At 42.6% G+C, this 25575-nt stretch overlaps 1 protein-coding gene across 1 annotated transcript in view; it reads left to right on the top strand.

Moving 5' to 3' along the window:
* Positions 1-21411, top strand: part of efnb1 (ephrin-B1) — a 71489-nt gene extending 50078 nt beyond the window's left edge. Inside the window, exons 3-5 of the mRNA XM_042493378.2 lie at positions 5422-5514; positions 14296-14412; positions 17276-21411. Coding sequence (XP_042349312.1) covers positions 5422-5514; positions 14296-14412; positions 17276-17670 — 605 coding nt within the window. The 3' untranslated portion in view covers positions 17671-21411. The remainder of the gene's footprint in view (positions 1-5421; positions 5515-14295; positions 14413-17275) is intronic.
* The last annotated feature ends 4164 nt before the right edge of the window (positions 21412-25575 follow it).

A 25575-nucleotide genomic window follows, 5' to 3' on the forward strand; every position in this document is an offset into this window, starting at 1 on the left:
CCACCGACACTATCCCATAGTGCTCTCTGCTGGAAGGATTTAGAGGTACCCTGTAATTTTGGTGCCGGAGGAGCTCTTAAGTCCTGCCTGATCTTCTGGCTACACGGGCAGCCAATGTGTGTGTGTGTGTGTGTGTGTGTGTGTGTGTGTGTGTGTGTGTGTGTGTGTGTGAATGCACATGTCAGTGTGTACTTCAGTGTGTGTTCCCATCTTTGGGACCAAGTGCTTACATGTCTGTATATTTTTTAGCAACCATTTCATGTGTGGTTGCATTTGTGTATGTGTGTAGCCGTGCATGCGCTTTGCTTGTGTGTGTGTGCGCGCGCGTGTGTGTGTGTGTGTGTGTGTGTGTGAGTGAGTGAATAAGCGAGCAGTCTAATCAGGACGCAGGAGAGGAGCTCCCCCTCTGGCTGTATATTGAAGCAGTGAGCTGAGCAACAGTTGTGTGCACTGGGCCGCTAACCACCTTAAACCTTGACAGTAATGCTGCTACCTGCTCCTGTACGTGCAACAGAGCGCCTCCTGGGAACAGGCAGCACGCGGTGATATTAGAGCTGCTACATGACGATGTTTCGCAAAAACCGAAACTGGAAAAAGAGAAAGCAGCGAACATGTAGATGAGAATATCAGCTGTGTCCATGCGCATTACTCCAAACCACATTTATTCTAACCTAAATTCAATATTGGATTTGCAAAACAGCATGAAAAATGTGCAGCACTAATGTCAAAGATATGACTATTTTATATTGTCTGCCAGGTTTTGTTATTGAAAAGAAACACGAGAAGAAACCATTGGCCGAGCTGAGCGCACCTAAATTATCTGAGATGATGTGAAAAGTCTGAATGAATTTTCTTTGCCGATGCCAAACCTGCGCAGGAGGCTACGTGGGAGAGACGGCGAGTGAGAGGTTGGAGGTTGATTACTGATTTCCATTTCTATTTCGAGGACAAAGAAATGGAGGGCTGATGGGTTTGGACATCTATTTAGATCCATTTCATTCTGCCATAATCAGGCTTTAGCCATGGCCTAATACTCAGGATTAGAAAAGGTTCAAAGTGCAAACATCTAGATCCCCCAGTATTATTCCAGTCTGCCAACCTCACTCTGTATGTGTTTGTGTGGGTGGATGTGTGTGTGCACGTGTGTGCTTGCATGCATGCCAGATCGGGAGGGTTATCTCTGGAATCAGGCCCATAAACCTAATCTAACCCTCTCTGTGCTCACTCAGGAGTGAAATATTTTGTGCAAATAGGCTCTCCTTTCCTTCTCCCCACTTCGACTCGGGTGTGCTAATGTAAACAAAAACCGAGATAGGAATATCGCAGGTATGAGAAATAGCCATTTCTGTTGTGACACTCTGTTTGATACAGGCACTCATGCCTGACACGGCTGTGTTTAGCTCCCTGCTTTGCCACAAATGTATGAAACAGCTCTGTGTGCTGCTGTTTTTTCTTGATGCTAAGTGTGAGTGATCAGATCACGGTTGCCTGTTTATGTATTTAGGTTTTTTTTTTCTTTTTTGGGGGGGGGGGGATGTAGACATTATTACTGGTGGTTACTGTGACTACTGGGCCCCTGCTCAGCTCGTCTAAGTGGAAGTCTGAATGCAGTGGAGAATAGGGTGGGGGTGGTGGGGTGGTGGTGTGTGAAAGGTAGCCAATGAATGTCACCTCTCATCCACTTTCTCATTAAACAACCTGCTCTCTGTCTGTCACATGGGCTGTATCTATCCCCTCATTCGGTGCTTTGGGCAGATGTTGGGCGCAAGAGCTTGCACACGCTCCCATAGACACTGGGGCACATGCACACACACATACACACAGCCCATTGCGGTGTATGAAAGCAAGCCCCCCCCCCCGGGCTGGACAGGAATAATAAGCAGCAGATGATTCATGATGGAGATGGGGGAATGTATTCAGCAGGACCACCTGAGTGACCTCATTTAGCAGACCTGAGAATAAATATAGACCACCGCGTCGCACTTTAGCCTTAGCTTGTGTCGCCTCGGCCAGTCAGCGCCGCGTCTCTCACACATCTCCCACTCTCCTCCTCGGGAGCACCTTAGGGAGCAGTCCTTCCGCTCTACCCCTCATGTCCTTGTGAAATCTGTGAGCATTTGTGTATATGCATCGCATATGCATTCACACATGCATGTTAATGTGTTAGCGGTAGTGGTGTGTGTGTAGTGTTGGAACAGGAGCCTTTGTTGCAGGCCAGCTCTTTCCCCTGTAAGGCTTTCTCTTGGCTGATACATTTGCACTGTAGATATTTCCCAACATCAACATTTGGCACCTGGTTTCTCTTATGACTTCAGCAGCTGTAGATCTTTTGTTCTCCCACTAGTCACTCTGCGGCCAATGATCCACACCCACAAAGAGGGCCTTAAATCATACAAAAAAACCAGCTTTGGAGCCTGACCGCTTTATTAAAAAAAGCAACATTCCTTCATGCAATGACCAGTTCTTTCGGTATTCTGGACTCCTAGCGCTGAACCGGTTTGTTCCACTAAATCATTAGCAGCAGAATGGGAGTCTCTTTGTTCTACGCCCTGTCGTTGCTTTATCCCCTTGTGTTTTTATCTCCGCCGAGACACACAGGAAGACCCAATTCCCCAGTTTCCTCTTTCCAAAACACGACATGACCGTCGGCCTTTTAATATCTGGAAATCCAGATTTGGATTAACGTCAGTATGCAGGGATGAAACGAGAAAGAGAGAGAGAGGGAGGGAGGAAAAATAGAGTCAGAGAAAGAGGAGATAGAGTGAGTGAGTGAGTGAGAAGCTTTCAGATTAAAAAAAAAAGCTGTCAGCGTGTCCTTGTTGTGGAGAGGGGTTAAGGAGTTTGAGAAGGCAGTTTTTGACATGATAAATGTAAATACAGTTATATCATATAAGGGTCAAAATGACTAACACAGGAGTGTGTGGTGCTTTAAAGATTCACCGCACATTTTCTAATGGACTCAACAGTTGTTTCTGGAGTCGATTTCCATCTTGAAAAGTACTCAAAAGATGGATTCACATAAGGAAATGTGGTTAACACAGGACACGGTTAATCGGATTATGAATTTCCATCGGAACAGTAAAAAAGCCTTGAATTATGTGGCGTTTTAAATGGCCTGAATACAAACAACATATAAAGTGATCATCTCTTCATAAGTCCGTCTCTCTTTTCAGTTGTTTGCCTAAACAGAAGCCTCCAAGGGCCGACTTATCATCATGCCACATCAGTAATGCAGCAGCCTGTTCAGCCAGCCTGAAGGAATAGTTAATTTAGATGACAGAAGTAAGTTAACACTGAGAAGATTTGCTCTCCCTGAGTGGATATAAAATTCATAGCATGACGCTCACTCTTAGTCAGATTATTCAGGCGCCTTTGAGCTCGATCTTCAAAGAGCTCATTTTTGTATAACCTTGCCCTGGAAATTTAAAAATTGAAAGAAGAGGAGAAATTGGGTGGAAAATGGCAGGATGAGGTTAGCAAATCGCGGCAACGACGTCTGGGGCTGCAAGACGGTGCGCCTTTAAGACTGGAAACAGTCCTGTTCACCTCACTGTCTTTGAATGTTCCCCTTTAGAAGAGACATGCTCCCTGCATAGACTTAACATAAATCATAAGACTCACTTAGCCTTGAGTGTTCATTCACATTAATGTCCCACGTAAATTTAAAATCTTTTGTTCCTGCGCTGCACTCGGCCCCGCTCGGCTTCCCTCTCGTATATATTTCAGCGTCCGGGTTACTCGGTCGCGTATGTTGAGTCTGCAGCTGGGGGAGTTTGCCAAAGAGCTCCTGTCACAATGTTATCACAATCATTCTCGCAAATTATCACGTACTCCGGCCACACTAACAAAATGTTGTGGTTCTCTTTGTAATTTAGGGCCAGACGATGATCTGATAATGTAACATAATATTAGTGCAATTCATTATTTAGTTTTCTTCAATTTCGCTGGAACACAAAGCTGAAATCCCAGAGGGCAACAAAATGTCAACATTAATAATACTTAGGAATGACAAGGCATGAATCAACCAGATGAGCTTTTCCGCAGCGCCAGAGCTCAACGCTGCTTGATACAACATGAGTTCATAGCGAGGAAATGCATGCGGAAACATTGGTGCATCATGCCAGGACGGGTAAGTATTTGGATGCTTGCATTGTTTGGACCCACCCCTCATCTGTAGCCGAGTCTGCCGCTCTTTGTGTCATCATTAGATAAGCACCCTCTCCAAGACTATCTCATCATAATGAGGGTGCCATCTGAAGCAATCACCCTGGGAGATGGTCATTGAGTTAAGAGGGAGGGAAGGGGAGGGGTAGAGTCAGATAGTGCAGATAAAAAACTAAATGATGTGAGTGAAAAAACAGAAAAAGAGAGAGACCAAGACGGCTAATGCGAGGAAGAGAAACAAAAGCATTTCAGAGGAAGGGAGTAAGTTGAAACAGCAGACTAAGCGGAGATAGAGATCATTTGGGGAATTCCAAAATTAGAGCTGCCATTGCACGCGCCCACACAAGCGCACGGCCACACACACACACACACACACACACACACACACACACACACACACACACACACACGCACACACACACACACACACACACACACACACACACGCACAACTGCCTGGTGCTATGGTGCTATAGCCACTCAGTGTTAAGGTCAGAGTCACACTCTGTCTCCCTAGGTCATTATCATGCGCCCTAAAATAGACAGCCAATTGTGTCACACTGTCTGAAGTGAATGTGACATTGAATAAACAACCCCCGACCCTGAGCTGCTCGCTCAAGTCCGAGCAGAACGCACACTTTAAAACAAATGGAGGGAGGCGGACACACACACACAGACATACACATATTCTAATATATAAATGGACACACACACGCAAGTACAAACATTAAGGGAGGCATTTAGCTCTCAGCACTAGCACCAAGTAATGACACATGTGGCTCAGGGGGAGTAAGCTGCTGGAGGACTTGGCAAGCAGCTGGAACTCTCGCTGGCATGTCTCACTGCTCAAGTATGCACAGACAGAAAACACACACATACACACACACGCAGGTTTGACCATGTTCCTCCTCTCCACCTCAGCGCCCACCCTCCCTCAGTAGACTCTAATGTTGTTCCATTCATTTGACTTCACTTTATTGTGTTAATGAGAGATACCGTTGAGAGGAGCTGGCGGTTGATTGAGGGTGAGAACGGCTAATCACTGGAACAGCTAATCAGTGCTTGTCGTAAATATTGATTAGTTCTGTGCGTTATGGACGTGCTCATTAACCAGTGTGTCATCTTCTCTCCCCTTTTCTCCCACTTTTCTTCTTTCTCTTTACCCTCCATCATTTCCTCCCTCTTCTTGTCCTTCACCCTCTCCTCTCCTCATCTCCTTCTCTCTGCACCCCCCTCCACCTCCTCACACACCTCCAGCAACCTCCAACGGTACAGTCGAGGGCCTGGAGAACCGGGAGGGAGGCGTGTGCAAGAGCCGAGCCATGAAAGTCATCATGAAAGTCGGGCAAGGTAAATGTGCGCTCACCTCACATGTAGAACACAATGCAGCGCTGCTGCCTTAAAGCCATGTTTCACTTTGGTGTGACATTTTCATTTATCGCTATGTGTGCCCAGCGTGACTTTGTCTGCCACCGGCCTCCGACAGGGCCTGCTCTCCACAACTGTAAAGTTGTGTTATGAAATGCATTGGCCACAAGTGTGAATGTTTTTCTTTATATATATCTATGTGGTATGACTTCTTTTGCAGCATCACTTAGGGCTGGGTAATAATTAAACATGACCAATTACTGACTTTCAGTGGTTTCGCATCTTGATGATGTGATCATATTGTTTTATCATTTTACAAAAGCCTGGCGTCCGCATTAATGTTTCCCACCAAAACGTTACTAAAACTAGATTTCACTTGTTTGATGTAATGCACAACAATAGAACACAGTTTATTTTATGTAACATCAGTTTTAGTATTTTTTATACACTAGTTGCATACAGTTTCATTTGATACTACTGTATATTTGAATAGAAAATATTGTTATTAATATTGTGATGAAATATCCAGTCATATTACCCAAACATACCATTATCAACAATTAAACAAAAATATTAAATCCACACATTATTTTAATGATTTTGGTTGTTTAAATCTGGTATATTCAGAAAAATTGCGTCATCTTTTGCGTCTTTATTCAAGAGACAAAATAAAAAGTAATATTTAACATGTTACTTTTCAATGTAATGAATCAGTATAAAAACACTTACTGTAACAGTTAAATGCAGTGTAGTCAAGCTGTAAGGAGGTATAAGGACATTTAAAGTGTTTAATGATGTGTTCCATAAATGGTGTCTGAATAGCTAATGAACGATTGATTACCGCTGGACTCCAAAGCTGCAATCATATTTAATTATATATGATTACACTCATACACACATTCCTACATCTTCATTGAGGTTGCTCAGTTTTTTGCAGAAAGTAAAGAAGAGGTATTTTGGCAATTATTAATACAAAAAACACTGTATTTTAAAAGGACTTAATTAAAAATAATACGATAAACACTCAATGTTTCACATTCATGTCAAATATAATGACATGTTATATACAAATCATGGAAAACTGTTGTTCATTAGCTGTATGAACAACATTTTGAGTTTGAGTTTGAGTCGTCCACTGATACATTAATTGTTCTGGCTGGACGTGTTCTTTGCTGTTGTCCCCTTCCTCTTTGCAGATTCTCTCAGGTGTGCTGCATCACCTAAAGAGATGAATTGCACCTGGCTGGGTGAAGGAGGTGCTTATAAAAAGTCTCTCTGACAACAGCAGAGGACAGAGTCTGCTGGTGATGGTTATATTTTGCAATTTATTTCAGAAAAGCAGACAGACAAAAAAGTAATATTTAAAGACAATGAGAAACATAAAGTAAAAGAAATGGGCAAACACATGATGACTTGGTTTGCACATTCAAAAAAGGAGTGAGAAGTACAAACTTATTTAATCCCACTCCTTCTCCATAAGTCATTGAATTTTATATAGCCAGCTTCCTTATTCATTTAAACCTATACTTTAATTTACTAAACACATCCGCATACACCCACATACCCAAAATCAAACAATTTGACATTATTATTATTATGTACAATAAAAAAGGAAGATAGACTAGGAAAAAATAAATATTAAGTAACCAAATAAATAAACAGTAACCCCCTGTAAACACCTGGTGATTGTTTAACCCCCTGTACCTTGCGAAAATCATGTTTTTATACATTTTAAACTGGTTTATGTTTGGACATTGTTTTAGCTCCATATTTAAACTGTTTCATAGCTCCACTCCACATTTATTAGCAAAAACATGCAAACAAGACAATAATCCCAGGCAGAGAGGCAGCAAGACGAGCAGTCACCAGAAGCCTCGCTCCTCTCCAGGTGCAGTGCACCTCGTCAGGTGACGCAGCACACCTGGGCAGATCTGCAGAGGGGAAAAGGACAACAGAGCAGACCATAGTTGTCACATTATTAAACACTTGGGCTGGATTGCACCAACAAAAAATAATGTTTAAACCTGATTATATCGTGGTTTTATTTTAAATTCTAGTTCTATTTAAAACTAGCTTAAAATGAAGAAAGATTACATTTAAACCTCTCTCTAATTCTCAGTTTAGTTTTTCCTCTAAACGTTGATTAAATTTGATTCTGTTACACGAAAAATTTTAACTTGCCAATTTAAAATGTGATCCGTGATTAACTTAAAACCCACACTGGGCGAGATTAAACTTTTACAGTGGCTGCCTTTTTTAGATGGATTGAGCACAATAATCAAGTTCCCTGAAGAAAGTTGAGAGACAGACTAAACCTACTTGCCTTTTTTGATGATGATGATGATGAATGTTTGTCAGGATACTGGTTCACAAAGTATATTCCTTTCAAAAACATTGGAAGAAGGCAATGGAAGAAGAAACGACCCAAAAAAATAGCAAAACAAAGTGAAAAGTGCAAGACAATTTCCTGAAAATTAGCATTACAAAAGCAAGACAGAAAAAAAGAGTAAAAAAAAACAAAACATGGTAGTGACCTGGATAAAGTGCTTACGAAATCTTGATAATTTGAAATATTTAATTATGATAATTATAAATATTTTTTTTCCACAGCTTTTTAAAAAGTAATTTTGTTGTCCACTAATTTCTCATAATTTGTGGAGCATTTCTGACCGAGTTGCTCATTTCCTCCTTTCCCATGTTGTTGAAAGTAATTGCACCAATTCTTCAGGGTTCAAAGGTTTAAATACTTGTTAAAGGCATCTGACAGCAGCGCATAACCTCCAAACCAGCAGTTAAGTAGTTAAACTTTCAGGTTGGGTTATATCGTGATTATCATAATACAATAGAGATTTGCGTACCGTCAAAAGACTTTTCCGCCATGTACTGAGGTAACTGTTGCTTTAATATGTCTGGTTGTATTAGGCCATCACAGGCATGTTGCAAATCAATAAGGAGGACTGCTTTATGGACTGCGGTATTGGATTTACAGGATTTTTGCTTCAATGTGATGAAGTACTCTGATTAGTAAGGTATTTAGTCAGGCATAAGTCTTCCAGGAAAGAACATCTGGTTACTCTTTAATCAGTTTGCTGAATTCCCCCCCAAAAAATAAAATCTCTAATATATATGAATATCACGCTTTAAAGTAACATAGACGTGATTTTATCCATATTGCCTCTATTAGTCAAGTTTTGAATAAATGTTTTTTTATACACATAAACAGTTTGTACAAATAGTGAGATCACCAAGAAATAACATTGGAATAAGAAATGACCATAAAGACAGATTCCACTTCAAAATGTAAAAAAGGCCTCTGATATTCCTCAGCTGTTCTTCAAACAGAGTCTTATAAAGTAATCACAGAATGAAAATGTGTTTGAAATTGGTACATAAGTGCATGGTCGGGGTAAGTCATCTAAAAATGCTGGAAGTAAACAAGCGAGCTTTGTTTGGATATCCTTGGACACAACATTTGGTTTGCATCATACGTTTCACTTTTAGACGCAGTTTTACTCAATATGTGGACGTCTATATCCTGAATTTGACAGGGTACAGTACACAGATGTGTTGCTCTGTAAACATTCCCCCCATCCTCAGTGTGGTTGTTTTGACCGAAGCAGACACTAACCGCCATCTGAGAGGAACATCTGCCCGCCATGATGATCTGATTCCAGCTTTAAAGCTGGTTCTCAACATGTCAAAAATAAACTGAGACTTGCTGAGAAATCTGCAGTGTGTGTGTGTGTGTGTGTGTGTGTGTGTGTGTGTGTGTGTGTGTGTGTGTGTGTGTGTATGTGTGTGTCTGCAAATGTGTGTGAGGATATTTGAATGCTGGCTAGCAGGATGACAGCAGTGTATCCTGGCAGTCGGTGGGAGTATAGAAGCTAACAAGCTGCTGATGCTAGCAAGGTCTGAGTCGGAACAAATTCAGCAGATACAGTGAAAAATACCCACAACCATCTCGGAAAACAGACAAGCATTGCATTATCTTTCCATGTAGGTCAATTTGAGCATCCGACAGCCCGGGATTGCAACACCACAACCAAATGACAACACGGCTGCACAAATTGGAGGTCACTCACACTTTTACACTAAACTATTAACTGAGAGGAAAACAAATCCCTGAACTCATGTTAATGAAAGCTGAGAGGAAATGTCTCATTCAAGGAGAAGTTCTAGGAAATCAGCTCGACTCTGTTTCTGTGGCTGCCGGCTGTTCCTCAACTTCGCCAGAGCCGTGCGCTCATTTTCCAAAACGGTCCGAAGCGAGCTGTCACTCACAATCGATGTGCCCTAAAAACCTTGTTAGAAGAGATGCTGCTGGCCCAACTGCTACTACTTTTAATTCTATTTCTGCAAGCGGAATTTTTGATGCATAATGTGCCCGTCCAACCCAGTAACTATTAGAGGAAGGGCCGTGAAAAATTGGAGCGTCCACAGAAACTTTGATTTAGCTGCTGTGTGCAATTTCTAGGTGGCTGTTTTTTTCCCAGAAAGCAGAGAGAACTTACCATGCAGCTAACCATTCTTTGCAGTATTGATTGAACTACCAATTATCTTATTGACTAATCAATGAACTGTGCTGTCTATAACATGTTGGAATGTACTGAAACTCCCCCCAAATGGAACTCCCTAGAGCCAAAGATGACATATTTAAATTGTTTGTTTTATCCATCAGTGGATGAATGTTTGTTTACCCAAGTACTGTATAATTTTGAGGTACTTTTTCTGGAGTATTTCTGCACACATTCATGAGACAGCTGTAGTTATTAACTTATTTAAACATGAGGATTATATTGAGAAAATATGATGATCTTATGAGGTGTGTAACATTGTCATAGGTAAACAATTCAACAGAATGTAAAATATTTCAAATAAGTTGTTGAAAAACTGCAAAGGTTAAATGCTACTTAATGTATTAATAATAATAATAATAATGATAATACAATGGTATGATTTAAAATACTACAGCACTTTCAGGCGGCATTTACCTACTTTACGTTTGGCACATAAAGTACATATTTTAAAATGTACTTTATGTATCAAAAGTAAAGGGCTGACCCGAATGCTTTGAATCTTTGATCTTTTGTCATGGTAACTGAAATCCTTTTTTTTTTTTTTTTAATCTATTAATGCGTTACCCATTGTCCACCCACCCCCGTTGCCCACCCACATTGCCCATAAATTAAGAAATAATAATGCAGCATTATTCATCAGTGTAGATTATTATGTGTTCTCCTCAGACAAGGACATTTAAACTTAAGCTCTTTTAAACAGAGATGGCACAATAGGGCCACTATAAAGTTTATCTTTTGCACCGCCTTTGTCGTTTTATACAGAACCAAACAGCAGCATGTGTGATTTTAGACAGCATGCCAGCATCCCCGAAGGAAAAGGGGTATGACGGATGTGACATTTCACGCAACAGTATCAGCTGTTATGTGGGGGACGATCTTATCCTCTGTTCCGGGGGTAACAAGCTCCCAAATCTCATTGTCTTTACACAAAGTGGATATTTACAGCCACTGTTCTTCTGTTTTGAGTTAGCTGCTAACTGCTGCTAGCTACTTACTTAAATTTGCTGGGGTGTCATCAAAACATCCCACCCGTCCAGCCTATGGTCCTGTGTGGCTGCCTGTCCCTTGTACACAGACGTCAATTTGATCTGCTCCCAGCTTAAGGGCAAGACAACTCTGTCCCCCTATTATAGGACACCAAGGAAGAATAAGAGCATGACCTTCCCACCTGAACCCGAGAATGTTAAAGGGGCTTTAGCAATAGTACTGTGACTCCGACTGGCTTTTATCTAATGCCAGTCACCAGCAGACCAGCACAACTTAATCTGGGACAGTTTGACCGCATGTGATTCGCTTGTAAGATTTTGAAAAATGGCCAAGGTTATTGCAACCTACATGCCAACAATGTGGCTAATTGTGATATTACTTTAGGTGCATCTACTGAAAACTCATATTGCAAAAAACTCCAACTTAATGTGCTTGTCTCTCATTACTCCTCTCTCGAAGCTTTGAGAAATTTCTCACTCAAGCTTTTATGCCCTGGTATCAGGGCCAGCACTACTAAAATATGCTTACATAGTTTTACATAATGTAGCAGTTTGATTGAAGTAACTTTACCTGTAATTGGGTGTTCTTATGGTGTGAAATTAATATTTTTATGTAAAGTATTTCAAAGCTTCCCACGCTGTTATCCACACATTGGTGCAAAGATATTAAGTTAAACATCATATATGACATTGAAAAGCACCAACTAATCATTTCAGCTGTAGTTACCAATTCAAACAATATAATTGGCTGCTGCTGAAAAGTGATATTTTTGACTGACTCTACTACGGCTGAAAGAATTTGTGTTGACAGAAAATTCATTGACAGGAATTTTAATAATCGATTGATGTCATTTATGAAGCGAAAAATTCCAAACATCTGCAGGCTGCAGCTTCTGAAACGTGAACATTTGCTGCTTTACTCTTTTTTTTTTCTTTATCGGAAAATAAATATATTTGTCTTGTGGACTGCTGTTCAGACAAACTACGTAATTTTAAAGATAAAGAAACAATCATTATGTGCAGCTCTGGACTGTACCCTCTGCAGCCACACTATGTTGTTTCAATTAACACAAAAAATCCTGGGCTCTGCTTGGCTCTGACCCCAGATGCTATTGTGTTTAAGCCACATTTCCCTCCACCTCTGCAGCTGAATGCCAACTCTTCCTGTGGCCAACTCCCCAACATCTTCCCATATGTCCACTCATACTTTGCACTTTGCTCTATGGATTATATTTTGGTGACTCATCCCAGAGTGCAATATGTGCACATTCTTTGTCTTTTCTTGTGGAGACACTCCTGTGTGCGTAATCACCTTGAATCATCGGGTTTGTGGGAAATTATGCGCCCTGACACGTCAATATCTGATTGTACTTTAAACGCCTTGTGTTCCGTCTTTTGTCTTTATATAAAATGTGAAGTGAAAAGGAAGCAAAATTGATTGCAGGGGAAATAAGGGGGAGCCCATATTTTATACATCCATCGCTGTTCCGCGCTCGCTTTTCCCTCCACCACATCATGTCACCGTGCTCATTAGAAATATGTTGACTCACCGCCTCGCACGCATCTCTCCCCCCTCTCTCTCCCTCTATCTCTCCCCAACATATCTGTCTCTCTATTCTGTCGCTCGATCATTGTCTCCCTCACTCTCAATCCTCCTCCTCCTCCTCCTCCCCCTCGCCTTCTCCCTCCTTCTGGCGGGTTGGCAGTTCTGAGGTAGTTGCTGTCTGCATAGCTAAGGGAAATGTCAGCAGTACACACAGAAAAAAAATGGGTCAGAACATTAGAACGCTCCCCGCACATGCTCAGTGGCTGACACACAGTGTTGGGGCTATACGAGTGAATCAGATCACTGTGTCCTTTCATATCCCCTGCCATACGTGAATGTTCCCACTTCTCACTCCTGTCTTTTCTCATCAATTATTGACGGAGCACAACAGCTCACGGCGAGGTTCACCACTGCTGCAATCAGTATGGAGCAATGCAGTGGTCTGGACGTGGAGAAGATAGAGGAGCAGAGGAGATCTATTTGTTAATAGCGAGGTTATGTTTTAAAGGGGAAAAAGGATATTTTTCTATAAATTTATATTCCTCTTTGTCTCTGCTTTCCCCATTTCCTATTTTTCCTCTCTTTTCTATCGTTTATATCTTCCAGACACCCGAATCATTTCTCTCCCAGAGTCTCGGCCAGACTGAGGTGGGAATAGAAAATAGACTGCTAGACTGTCAGCCCCCTCTCACTCACACACACGGCCACACACATGCCACACAAACTTGCCACGAGGGACTCAAATGTAAATTGCCTCCTCACACGCCCTCCTCTCTATTTCTCACACACACCCCTTGAGCAGGCCTTCGGGCAGATGCAGATAAGGCCTGATAGAGCAGAGGCATCTGATAGCGTTCTGTGGAATGATCCATCTGACCAGCTTTGGTAATAGTTTAGAACAGTCCTCCGTCTGCCGGCCCTGCCCTCGTAAAAGCCGCGGTGCGGACCCACCGGTGTTTACCGCACAAAGACTTCAAAGTGCGTGAGCTGAAATCACAACAGACAGTCAGATAAACTGTCTGTTTCCTTTGCGTTCCCCTCAGAGCTTATACAACCCCCTCCTCTCCTCTTCTCCTCGTCTCCATGTCTCCCCACCCTCTATTCCCGTCCTCCTATTCTCCACTCTTCAGAAGTGTGCCTCCTTCAGAGTTAAAGCCAGAGCAATAAATAAGACATATTATGGCCTTTTAACGTGATGAATAATGTAGAACAATAAAAAGTTAATATATAACTACTTTACCCTCATTCTGCCATGCCTAAGTGTATTGTAAGTATATTTAGGTGTGGGCTCATGTGTGTGTACTCATGTATGTGTGTGTGTCGTACGCTCTCATGAATGTGTCAGTGTTGGAAATGCCTGTCTGAGTGTTTGCTGAAGGAGCTGCTGATGTAGATGTGAGCTCATTTTTTACGACAGGACAGGGATACTGGCGTGTTTCGCAGACGTTCGCTAACTTGTCCTTCCTCTTTTTGTGCTTTCATCTACACTTCTGAGAAGCTTTCAACACATGCAAAGATAACCTTCTCTGTGTATAAAAGATATATCAAAAGATAATAAGAAATAATCCTCGCAGATGCAGTGGAACAAGTCATTGTAATTCAGCGCATGCAGCTTGCCAAGGCTGAGTTTTTGTGTGTTTTTTGTTTCCCACAGTCCCAAACGCAGCGAACCCCGTGGCGCCGGAGGCTCCAGAAGAAAACGCCATACCAGAGTCCAGTCCCAGTCCGCCTGACCAGGGTCGGGTTGGACCAGAGTCGTCAGGAAACCCTGGTGAGCAGATTGACAGGCCAACATTTTACCCATAAACTGCAGCTCCAGACTCTTTACAGAATGCTTTCTAGTTTCTAAAGAGCAAATATTTTAGTAAAATAAAGGTTTTTGAAGTGTAAAAAAAACCGAATATTCATAGCCTCGAGGGTTCCTCTAATAATTAATCACATTTAGCCTGAAAAGAGAAAATAAAAATCATAGTTGAGTCTCCCAAAGTAAGTATTCTCTCATATGGCTTTTTCATGCCGCAGGCATTCCTTTGATATCTGGGGGTCAACATGCGAAAAAAGATGTAAAACCAATATTATGCAGAATGAAATAATACTCACCATAATGCAGCCTGCAATAAAACAATAAGAAACCACACCCAAAACAAATATAGCTCACCCTGACTCACTTTCACATTCATACTATACACAAAGCATGTGTAGTACCAAGGAGACTCAAAGACACACCTCTTTATTATATATCTTTTTTAAGCTCATTTGAATTGCAGATAAATGAAGATTAAAAGCAGAGATAATTGAAGAAGTCACTCGTGCCTCCTCTGAGGCTCTGGGCCCTCCTTGTTTCCTGTTTTCACCAGCACCTTTCTTAACTGCTTCCCACAGATGGGAGCACTTCTTCCAACTTTTTGACTTACTCCACAACTTTGTATGCCACAAACTTCCTCCAAGTACAGACTGTTCTGCCTGTCCCAATGTGATAAGCTGCCCTCATTTAATAATTGCTTATTTGACATTAGTTGCTCTATAAAAAGATTTCCTAATGTCACTTTTCCCTATACCCGGGCTTTTACCTGTCTACCATTGTTAGATCAGTGATTATGTCAAGTGGAGAAGAGGATGGTGGAATGAAGGACGTGTCACTGAGGTTTGAGGGGCTGATATTTCAGGAATGAAATGTCTGACAGCCTCACTCCAGCTCTCTCTCCAGTGCCCAGAATGTACGAAATTCCTCGCGCCTCTGATTTCACCGATAAGGCTGGAATCGGTAGCTCTCAGTGATGTCATTTAGCTGTGATAAGGCGTGAGGCGCAGTTATCCGCTCCTCAATAAATGGTTAAATGCGGAGTGGTCAGTCAAGTGCAGAGACACAGTCATTAGTGGGGATGGCAGTCTCCTGAGGTATGAGGCTTTTGTGTGCCGGGGGGGGGGCATGGACAGTAAAGAGGTGGCGGCGGTGGTGGGAGGAGGAGGTGAGTGCTGCTCTTTGGCAGCAGCTGCATGCATACATGGAAAACAGATTTGGTTCCTCTCAGATTTCAGTCACTAGAGGAGCCAGTCATTCTCTCTCTCATCCAGTAACAGCCCCCCCACCCCCATCCTGAACCCCTTTAGACAAAAGGATAAAATAAAATCAGATGTTCAGATATGCCCTCCTCATTCTCTCTTTCATATCTCACTTGGCCTTTGCCTTACAAACGTGGCCTCAACGTGTCATACACGTTGCCAAGGCTCGATCTTATCGGAGCAGGAATCTTTGTTATGTTGAGTGATGTCTACGGATTTCATTAGGAGTCTATTTTGAATGAGCTAATTCAATAAGATTACATCAATGGGGCTGTTAGTCATGTTAGGGCAAACAACAAACAGGGATGTGATCACAGTTGATTTAGGCACAGAACAGCAAGATCCGCACATGACAGGGCTGGCTTACTGTAAATTATATTACTCCTCTGATTTTTCGGAAGTCTCTCAGGGACTCTATGAAAATGATTTGAGTGGAGAGGGGTGATAATTCTTATATCCTCCCCCCTATTTTAGGAAAATACTGCACTTTATCAAAAACATGATTTTTTGGCTAACTCAAAGGATACTTTACCTCCTAGATGACCATTTGAATATAAATTATGCACCCCGGGTTACATTGAATTTGTGATAAAAGCTTTGTTTTTCTGACATGCCTTCACCATGAACAAACAATTCAACAATGTAGAAAAATCTTGATGAACTGAAGTAAAAGTGGTCTGTGTTTAACAAAATCTGTTGCATCTGGGCTTAACAACAGCAAAACGATATTAAAGCATCCATTAACAAACTCACACAATTCCTGCAATAAAAGCAAAGTCTCTTTATCCAGTTATATGCGCAGTACTTCCCAAACAGGCAGTTTGTTTGTTTTATTAGTTGACTTTGGTGTTTTAAAGGGTTAGTTTAGATTGAAAAATAACCCAGTTATACAAACAAACTAGCTGATCAAGGCAGTGGTAGACCAGCAGCTCCTGTGTTCAGAGAGGTAAAATTACTGTTTTTGAGTCTGGCTTGAAGAGAGCCAGTTTTACTTTTAGTGAAGTTCCTGTTGGGAAGCGCAAACCCCTTTGACTCCAATTCAACAAGAAATGACTGAGTTTTTGGATTCTTAATTCACCTTGCAGACATTCGAGAAAAGCAGTTTTTGTTTTTTTCCAAGAATTCAATGTAACACTCTGTGAATAACTGGTCATTTTTGGGGATGAAGTATTCCTTTCAGAAAGTGGTTAAAAAACACAGCTATTCTCTATTTTTGAAAAAATAGCTGCTAAATAAACTGTTATTGTAGCCAGCAAATGTGTGAACCAATAACACCTCTGTGCTCAGGGCCTTGTGCACTGCAATATTTTCACCCAACCCCATATTCCTTACATATGGCAAAATGCACCTTTATGGCTCACATCAAAGCCATCTTTTTTAATGTGCCTATTGTAGCTCTTTTCTTATGTAATATCTTTTTCTCACCCCACATTTTATATTTGTGAAATGTAAGTGCTCACCAAAAAGAAGTTAAGACTGCCCTCTCTTTAGCAAAAATAAAACTACAGCACCCTCCCACCTTAATATTTATGTACAGTCCCTAAGCCCTCTCTCTTTGTATTTCTCTGTAGACACCAGGAATCAGGAAGAGTCAGGTTCTACGGCAAACTCAGACGGCATCCTTGGCTCCAAAGTGGCCGTGTTCTCCGCCATCGGGGCTGGCTGCATCATCTTCCTCCTGCTCATCCTCCTCCTTGTCATCCTGCTCATCAAGATGCGCAAGCGCGCCAGGAAAAACGCCCACTCGCAGCCCCGCCCCTCGGCGCTGTCGCTCAGCACGCTGTCCAATCCCAAGATGCCCGGGGGCACGGCTGGCACGGAGCCCAGTGACATCATCATTCCGCTGCGGACAGAGAACAACTACTGCCCTCACTATGAGAAGGTGAGCGGCGACTATGGCCACCCCGTCTACATTGTCCAGGAGATGCCCCCGCAAAGCCCCGCCAACATCTACTACAAAGTCTGACACGCTCCACACAGCCACCGCGACACAGCTGGGAGAGAGAAAGAGAGGAGCGCTTGATTTATGTTCTTGGGAAGAACACTTTCCTTTGCATTTTGGGGACTTGATGCTTCTTCAAGCCCGTGTTATTTCTACCACCTGCTGCACAAATCTGGAGAGAGAACGCACTGACCAGTAACCAGCGGGGTTGCGAGCTGACTGATGAGAGAGGTTTATTCTGTTTGTTTGGGTTGTCTGACAATCCCCACCCGCCCCTCCTCCTCCTTCTCCTACCCTCACCTCCCCACCTTCTACAACTCCCCACTGTGCTCCGACAGGGGAGGGGGAGGGGAGGAGGGGATGCGGGGCTGGAGCGAACCAACAGATGGAACTCTAGCATCCTGGTTCGCTGTCCCCTTTAACGGGCAGGATATAACTTATCTCAGTTCCCTGAAGTACAGTCTGTGCTACACCCAATTAACCACACCATCCCAGCACACTAGCCAGGAACAGGCAGACACAGGCCCCGGACGCCACTCAGCCTGCAGTTTGTGTGCAAGCATAAAACGTGTGTGTATGTGTGTGTGTGTGTGTGTGTGTGTGTGTGTGTTTGTGTGTGTGTGTGTGTGTGTGTGTGTGTGTGTTAGTCAGGGCTCCGTGCTGGGCCAGGAAACTCTCCAGATAGCTCAGGTATCAGACACAGTGTGTGAAATAATGTGTTCCTCTCCCTTCGCACCTCTGATGTTTGCCTTACTTACTATTTTTGATGGAGGATTTCCTCGAACCCTGATTCAGTTCACAAAGCAGTTGTATTTTGTTAGACTTTTCCTACAAGTGCACAATGTATAGAGTTGAATAGATCATCATTTATTACTCCCATCTTCTCACGTCAACCATGTCATCCATTGCATTTTTTTTCCAGACTTTGACCTGGACTGTTGATGTCGAGGTGTGTGTGAGTGTGTGTTCCCCTTCTCCACTGGTCTGATATGAGCTTTACCATTCCTCTGGTATTTTTGACCTACTTGTGTGTATTTGAAGGTGCGTTCTGTGTGTGTGTGTGTGTGTGTGTGTGTGTGTGGGGGGGGGGGCATGTCTGGACCAGTCTTGTATCTGGGCAGACTTGATTGGCTTAGTGCTAGAACAGCAAGATACTGTATCGCAAGGTTCAAAAACAAGACAGACTCAGTGACGCATTGACAGACAGATGAGTCCAAGATCTTACAAAACCTTTCCCGTTCTCCAGTTGGCACCGGTTGAAGGTTTTATTGTCTCTGATGAGCTTTCGGGGAGATGGTTTTTAAGACAGCAGGCAGGTTGATATTTGTTTGTTCTGGCTTCTGGTGCTACGGTGTAAGCATCAAACAGTTAGTTTGGTGCCTGCTGCCTGGGCGAGGCGGGCGTAGGTTGTGTAGTCGGCACTGATTGGCTGGCCTACATAGGTAGGATGCCCTATATATAAGTTGGAAGGCGAGCTACGGCTGAACATTGGGATACAGTATTGCGAGGTGCCAATTGGCTGCCATCTGTGGATGAGTCAGTGGAGTGCACAGTCAGTGGTGTCGCCAGCGTGTGACTAATCTATGTGCCATCTCCGTGCCCACACTCACCAGCCGGGGAGGAGAGAGAGCGAGAGTGGCGGATAAAGGAGAAAATGTTCCTGTGACTTGGCTTTAACCTGAGAGGAAGATGGCGGTGCGGATGGGGATGAGAGAGAGAGAGAGGGTGGAGGGGGGTGATTGAGGGTAGTTTAGCATTCATTTTTCCATCCTCTCACCAGTTGTGCTGTGAATAAAAATGCTGTGCAGAATATTCTTCAGTCAAGGTGTTCAGCCAGCGAGGACACTGCAGCTCAGCTATCACACAGCCCAGGGCAGCGGCACCGAGACAGGATTTACTGCAGCTGGATGTGTGCACGTGTGCACAGCGGAGCTCGCTTTTAGGTGCTGCTGGTGGGGTGGGCGTTCAAATCTGTGTGGAGGTGCTTCTGTGTGAGTGCTTATTTGTGCTTATATTTGCAGTTTTTTTTTTTTCGTGTGTGTGTGTGTATGAATGTGGTCTAGCAGCTGAGCAGACTTGTTTTGGGACTGGAACTCCAAACAGTGTGGCTGCCAAAGTACGGAGCGCCGCAGTCCCGGTTAATGATGTGTGAGAGGAGAGGGGAGCAGATAAGGACAGCTATTCCTCAGCACGCAGACACGAGCTGACGTTTGACGCACATGTTGCACACACACACACGCAGACACACCGAGACTGACGGGTCCAGGTTTATCTCCAGTCAAACGGTCAGGCTGCCTGGTGAATGTTTATCCACCGGCAGAGACACCTATCATCTGCTGCCACATAGTATTGCCATCCACGGATATACACTGCTGAGTTAAAAGGCAGCCCAGCTTGAAGACTCGGGGAAGACTCCGGCGGCTTTTTTTGTGTCGTTAACCTCAGAGTTAACAACCTAAACAGCTGCTCGTGCTTTTGTGGTCCTGTGTTTTAACTCAGCATGCAGCCCTCAGTGGCCCTCTGTGAAACACATTTACATCAAATATTTTTGTTTCGGATCGGTGCGCATCCATTCACCTACACCAGCCAAGGGAGTCATTACCAAATTACCACAAACCATATCTCATTTTTATTCATTCTAGTGACCACTTAATGTTATTCAAAAAAAAAACCCTTTTTTTTGGGGGGGGGGAGAAAAAAAATTTAAAAGGAGATAACAGACATGTAAATATATGGATAGAGCCCAATTTAAGATGTAATTTCACCTGAACACTGCTCATAAGAAAAATTTAAGATTAGATTTTTGTAATGGAGGATGTTTGTAAATAGCTGTCTTTTTAAAGTGTGTTTTGTATGAATCCTTGCATTTTTTTTGTTTCTGTTTGCAATATGTTTTTATTTTATTTTCTTTTAGAGTTCAACTGAATATTGCAACGGACACATGAGCTGTCTCTTTTTTTGCAGCGTCCAGTATTGTCAAAAAAGTCTTTGTTACCACATGTGTTTAAAAAAAAAAAGAAAAAAGAAAAACCGGGGTTCAGAGTTTTTACATCGCCATTCAACAGGAGTCTAGTTGCTCAGAAACTGTTCAGGACTGAAGCTTTGTCAGTGAGGAGCTTTGAAATGGATAGGTCATTGAAACTATGAATGATAAGGCCCCCTTCCCTGTTGGAGACAGCACTTAACTCTGCGTATGAAGACTGTGTAATTCCACTGCCTTTGAGTTACCTACACCTTCCACTCCATTATTAGATGTAACAAAAACATTTTGGTCCAGAAAGATTAATCTTTTTGCAGTTTTAATAAGTCTATCGGGCTAGACAGAGAGAGAGCGGGAGGGGGAGAAGGAGAAAAAGGGGGCCACGTATGAGAGTGTGACCGCTCTGCGCTCGCCATAAATCATCCGGTTTACACCACTCATTATCTCCCAGGCGGTCCTTTGTTTTAAAGTTGCTCTCTCCCTCCTTTCCTAATTTAGCACAAGGATGTCGGTCGCTCATGGTATGAGCCTCACTGTAGGTTGATTTCTGCTATTGTTCAAAGCCACAGTATTATTTTTCAATGTGCATGTGTAAGCAAAACCTGTTGAATTTGTTTCCCTTTGTTTGAATCATAACTGTCAAGTTTTGTTATTTTTTTTTTTTTTTGCCATTCACTTCTTTCGCCGCTTCTCAGCGTAACCTATTGGCACCAGCTACAATGGAAATAACGTTCCACCAGTTTGGAAACTACCGCATATTGATAAATAAAATTTTTCCCATGGAAGTTGTTCTGGTGATGTTCTTTCTTTCTAATTTGTTTTGTATCCTTCATGCTTTACAAATGTGGGGAAAAGATTCAATTTCTCACTGACCACCTTGGTTCATGGTGGGAGCATAAAACCAGCCGCCCACGCTTGCTGCACTTCCCTCTCAGAAGCCCCCCACCCCACCGCCCCAAACCCTCACCTCAGGGGTCAGTGCTGCACAGATGGGTTTGTTCTGATACATTAGTCAGATTGAAATCACAAGCAGGCTTCATAAATTCATATTCGGGGAGTATGGACACGCCTTTTTGCATAGTAACTAATACCCGTATCAACCGGCTCTGCCCTGGTGTCCTCCAAAATTACATTTCTTCATACATGATTAAATCTGATTGGCCGCAGTCGGCATTTCCATTGCGTTTGTCTGAAATTACAGTCTGCGTTTAGCTGGCTGAGGAACAAACTCAGAGTCCTCAGTGAAAGCAGAGATGGCATGAAATGTTGTTAAAGTGATTGGGCATTTTCTTCTGACAAACACATCACTGTTTGTGGGCATGGCTTTCGTGTGGCTGATGATGTGAGCGGAGACAGAGTGGGCGAGTGAAGAGACTGATGGCAGCAGAGAGAAAAAGTCAGGGCAATGAGAGACATAATGTGCCTGTGGCTTCACTGCCCCCCTCCCTTCAACCCACCCCTCACTCACACCCCCATCCTCGCTCGTTTCTCTCTATGCCCCGGGGCAGGTACGTTCATCTGGTTTCCTGGCTCGGTCCCGAGACGCCCCCATAGATCCACGTTACTGTGGGTTTATTAAAACCTTCCCCCCATTGCGCTACTGTGTGTGACTGCATGTTTTACTGTGTATGAATGTGTGTGTGTGTGTGTGTGTGTGTGTGTGTGTGTGTGTGTGTGTGTGTGTGTGTGTGTGTCTGCGTTTGGTTTGTGTGTGCGTGCATTTGCCAAAGGGCTCTTCTGTTGTTCTACAACAGAGTCAACATCACAAAAATAAGGAAATATTACTGTTGCAGCATGCACTGCAGCATTTTTACTCTTCATTTCTTCTGAAAAAGCACCCACATCCTTTATTACATTAAATATTAGCTTGATATTCAATTGTCCAGTGGATTCAACAGTTAGTGTTTTTAATGCTAGACACGTTATGAATAAATTCATCTCCATCATCTTTTGTTGCATACAACTTTTATCAAGGCTTGTCTTTTTAACTGTCAGTACTTTAGCATATGCACGCTCAGATTCCACTTCATTTGCATATTTAAACACCATTTTTACACTGCAGCTAAAACACCCTTGTGACTTTTCACTTGATGTGAGCATGTGTAATTTCCCTCATTGTTTTTTTTCTTTTGTTTTGATTGTGTAACATGGTGGCTCACATGTCTTTATAAATGAAACAAGTCACCTGGGAGAGCAACAGCTGCCAGCAGTTTGAGGTGGCTTGGGAACAATTTAACTTACACTCGTTTCCATCCATGACCATGAATACTAACTGTGAAAAAGAACTTCCAACGAAGCTGTCCTTTTTTTTCCAGTTGGGTTTTTCTAACAGTTTTTAATGTGGAAAAGAAGTAAATCACTGGAGATTATCATCGAGTCACCTCTGAGGCACTGAGACCTAGAAGTGGAGCAAACTTGAATTTTTATGTGTGAAATGAACTTTCGTCTCCAAAAAATTGCATAATATGAATTCATAGCATGTGGCTGCCTTAGTAATTACTATCAAACTGATGTAAACCAAATGAGCAAAGGGTTTTTTAAGGCGAGGAGGCATAGATTAATGCTTTTTTGAGGTGAGTAATTCATTTTAGATTGCACTGTTGCTTGTTTACCTCAGATGATCACCAACCGGTTGTGCATTAGCATAGTTTACTTAACATTTTGTTTGCTACTACATCATTGCCTGTGAGGCAAGTCACTTTCACTTCTGACGAGGCCATGAGGCTGGTAGAGTTTGTAAAGAAGCCGTGGATGGAAAATAAAGTTGTCAGCGGGAGATGTAAAGTGATAGCTAACCAGATGAGGGAAAGAATTCAATAACGCTGGTACTTTAACGGTGCAAGTTGGCACCGCATCTTAGTTTCCCCTCACGTTATTTCACACACTCCGCTCCCACACAAAATCTGCTGCATGTGCAGACGGCTACCCTTGATCTGTTGAAGCGAGCAAGTTCAAACTCTGCAACTTCTCAACTGTGACAATGCATCCAGAGGGAGGGAGGCCGTCGATACAGCTCTTAAGCGATTTGGTGAGCCATCTCCTAATGTTTTTTCATATGGATCGTGCAGGAGGCTCGTAACTCACACCAGAATCAATATGACATGCTGTGGGACATGTTCTTTCTCATGTAATGTACATATACATATTTAATGAGTTAATGCATCACTCGCCAGTCATAAATAATGCAGGCCCACTAATGCCTTTCATCAAACGCTGCTCATCAAATATCAAGCAGATTTTTGGTCAGTCTTTGAGTTACGGGTGAAACCTGAGATGGCACAGAGAAGCAGAAACCGAGGGAAGAAAAACCATGAAAGGAGAGTTCATTAGTCAAACAGTAACATACAGATCGCTCATGAAAGGGCTAATTAATGTAATTCAAATTCCAGTCAATGAGGAGAACTATATCTAAACAATGTTCCTCTTTAATCCAGCACAGAGGCAGGAAATGGAAACTCCACCAAAACATCTTGGTTCTCCTGCTTCATTTTTATGTTTCATTACACACACAACCGTCAGCCACATATTGATGGCATTGTTATGACCAGAACATGCCTGATCAGACCTGGGCTATGGCAGGGATCCAGCTCTGACCAAAACTCATCAATCATACAGAGAGTGAGAGAACCTGAGAGACTTACACACTTGAAAAACGCACATACACACACGCATGGGAAAAATAGCTTATGCGTCTGGCTGCCGGGTCACAGGTGTGGAGACCAAAGAAGAAAGTGGGAATTATTCCCCGTTCTTTCTTTCCCTCCTCCCCTTTAAAGAGAAACAGCTCGCTCTCCCTGCCTCCCACGTCTTTGAAAACATCCCATTTCCATCCACATTTCCTTCACCCAATTTAAAACCCACGCTACGTTCACCCCCTCAGCATCACCACCCCTCTCCTCCTCCATCTCCTACTCTCAATTAGGCCATGCCTCGAATCTCAGGCATTATCTCTGCTGGCCATTTATATAACATGACTCCAAAACGCATTTGCACAATTTTCCAATTACAGTATTATGCCTTGAAGCTTTGGTTCCTTCTGTCTCTCTCATTTCCCCCCTTTCACTCAAACTGCTCTTGATGTTTAACACTACAAAAGAGTCACCCCGGCAAATGCAGACACACATTCGTACTTTACAGTAATGGCCTCCCTTTTCTCCACGCATTGTTGATGTTTGCAAAACTGTTATTTTAAACCTGTTTTTGAGCTGCACATGAAGGATTTGTGCCCCGGCCTTGGTTGACTGACAGGTGGGTGAAGGGCGAGAAACTCAGGATGAGAAACCTAGAAAACGTGGTCAAGCCCAAAAAGTATATTAAAGTGAATTGTGAAAAGTGACAGTTAATGAATTGTCTAAGTCACTGGCCTACTGTTCAGGAAATATTCAATGGCAGTACTGCACTGAATGGTTTTTTTTAAATAAAGACTTGAGAATATTTAACGAGAATCTGAGATTGTTAAAAGAAAACCTCAGGAAATTGAATGAAAAGTTGAAAATATTGACGTGAACCCTAGAATACTGATTGCAATCCCGAGGCCATTGAGGGAGGGTTTGAGAATATTGAATGGAAACTTGAGAATAGGAAATGAATACCTAGGAGAACACAAAAATATTGAATGGAACCTTGAAAAGGTTTTACAAACAATATTGGAATAAGTTATTATTATTGAAAAGCTGAGAATATTGCACAAAAACGTAAGAATACTGAACTTGAGATATTGAATTAAAACCTGACAGTTATGTACAAATACCAGTGAACACTGAATACAAACTTGACACTATTGACTTTAATGCATACTTAACATTGTTGTTAGCAGTTTCATGTAATAACTATTTTCTTTCTACAGAAGTACACCCACCAAAAGTATAACAGCACAAAGGGAAAGCATACATCCATTGTTAGCTCAGCACCACTAAGCTAACTAATGTCAAATGCCATCTGGTCAGTGG

The sequence above is a fragment of the Plectropomus leopardus genome, chromosome 8, assembly GCF_026936395.1.
Source record: "Plectropomus leopardus strain MGB_pleo_1.0 chromosome 8, ASM2693639v1, whole genome shotgun sequence".
Taxonomy (NCBI): domain Eukaryota; kingdom Metazoa; phylum Chordata; class Actinopteri; order Perciformes; family Serranidae; genus Plectropomus; species Plectropomus leopardus.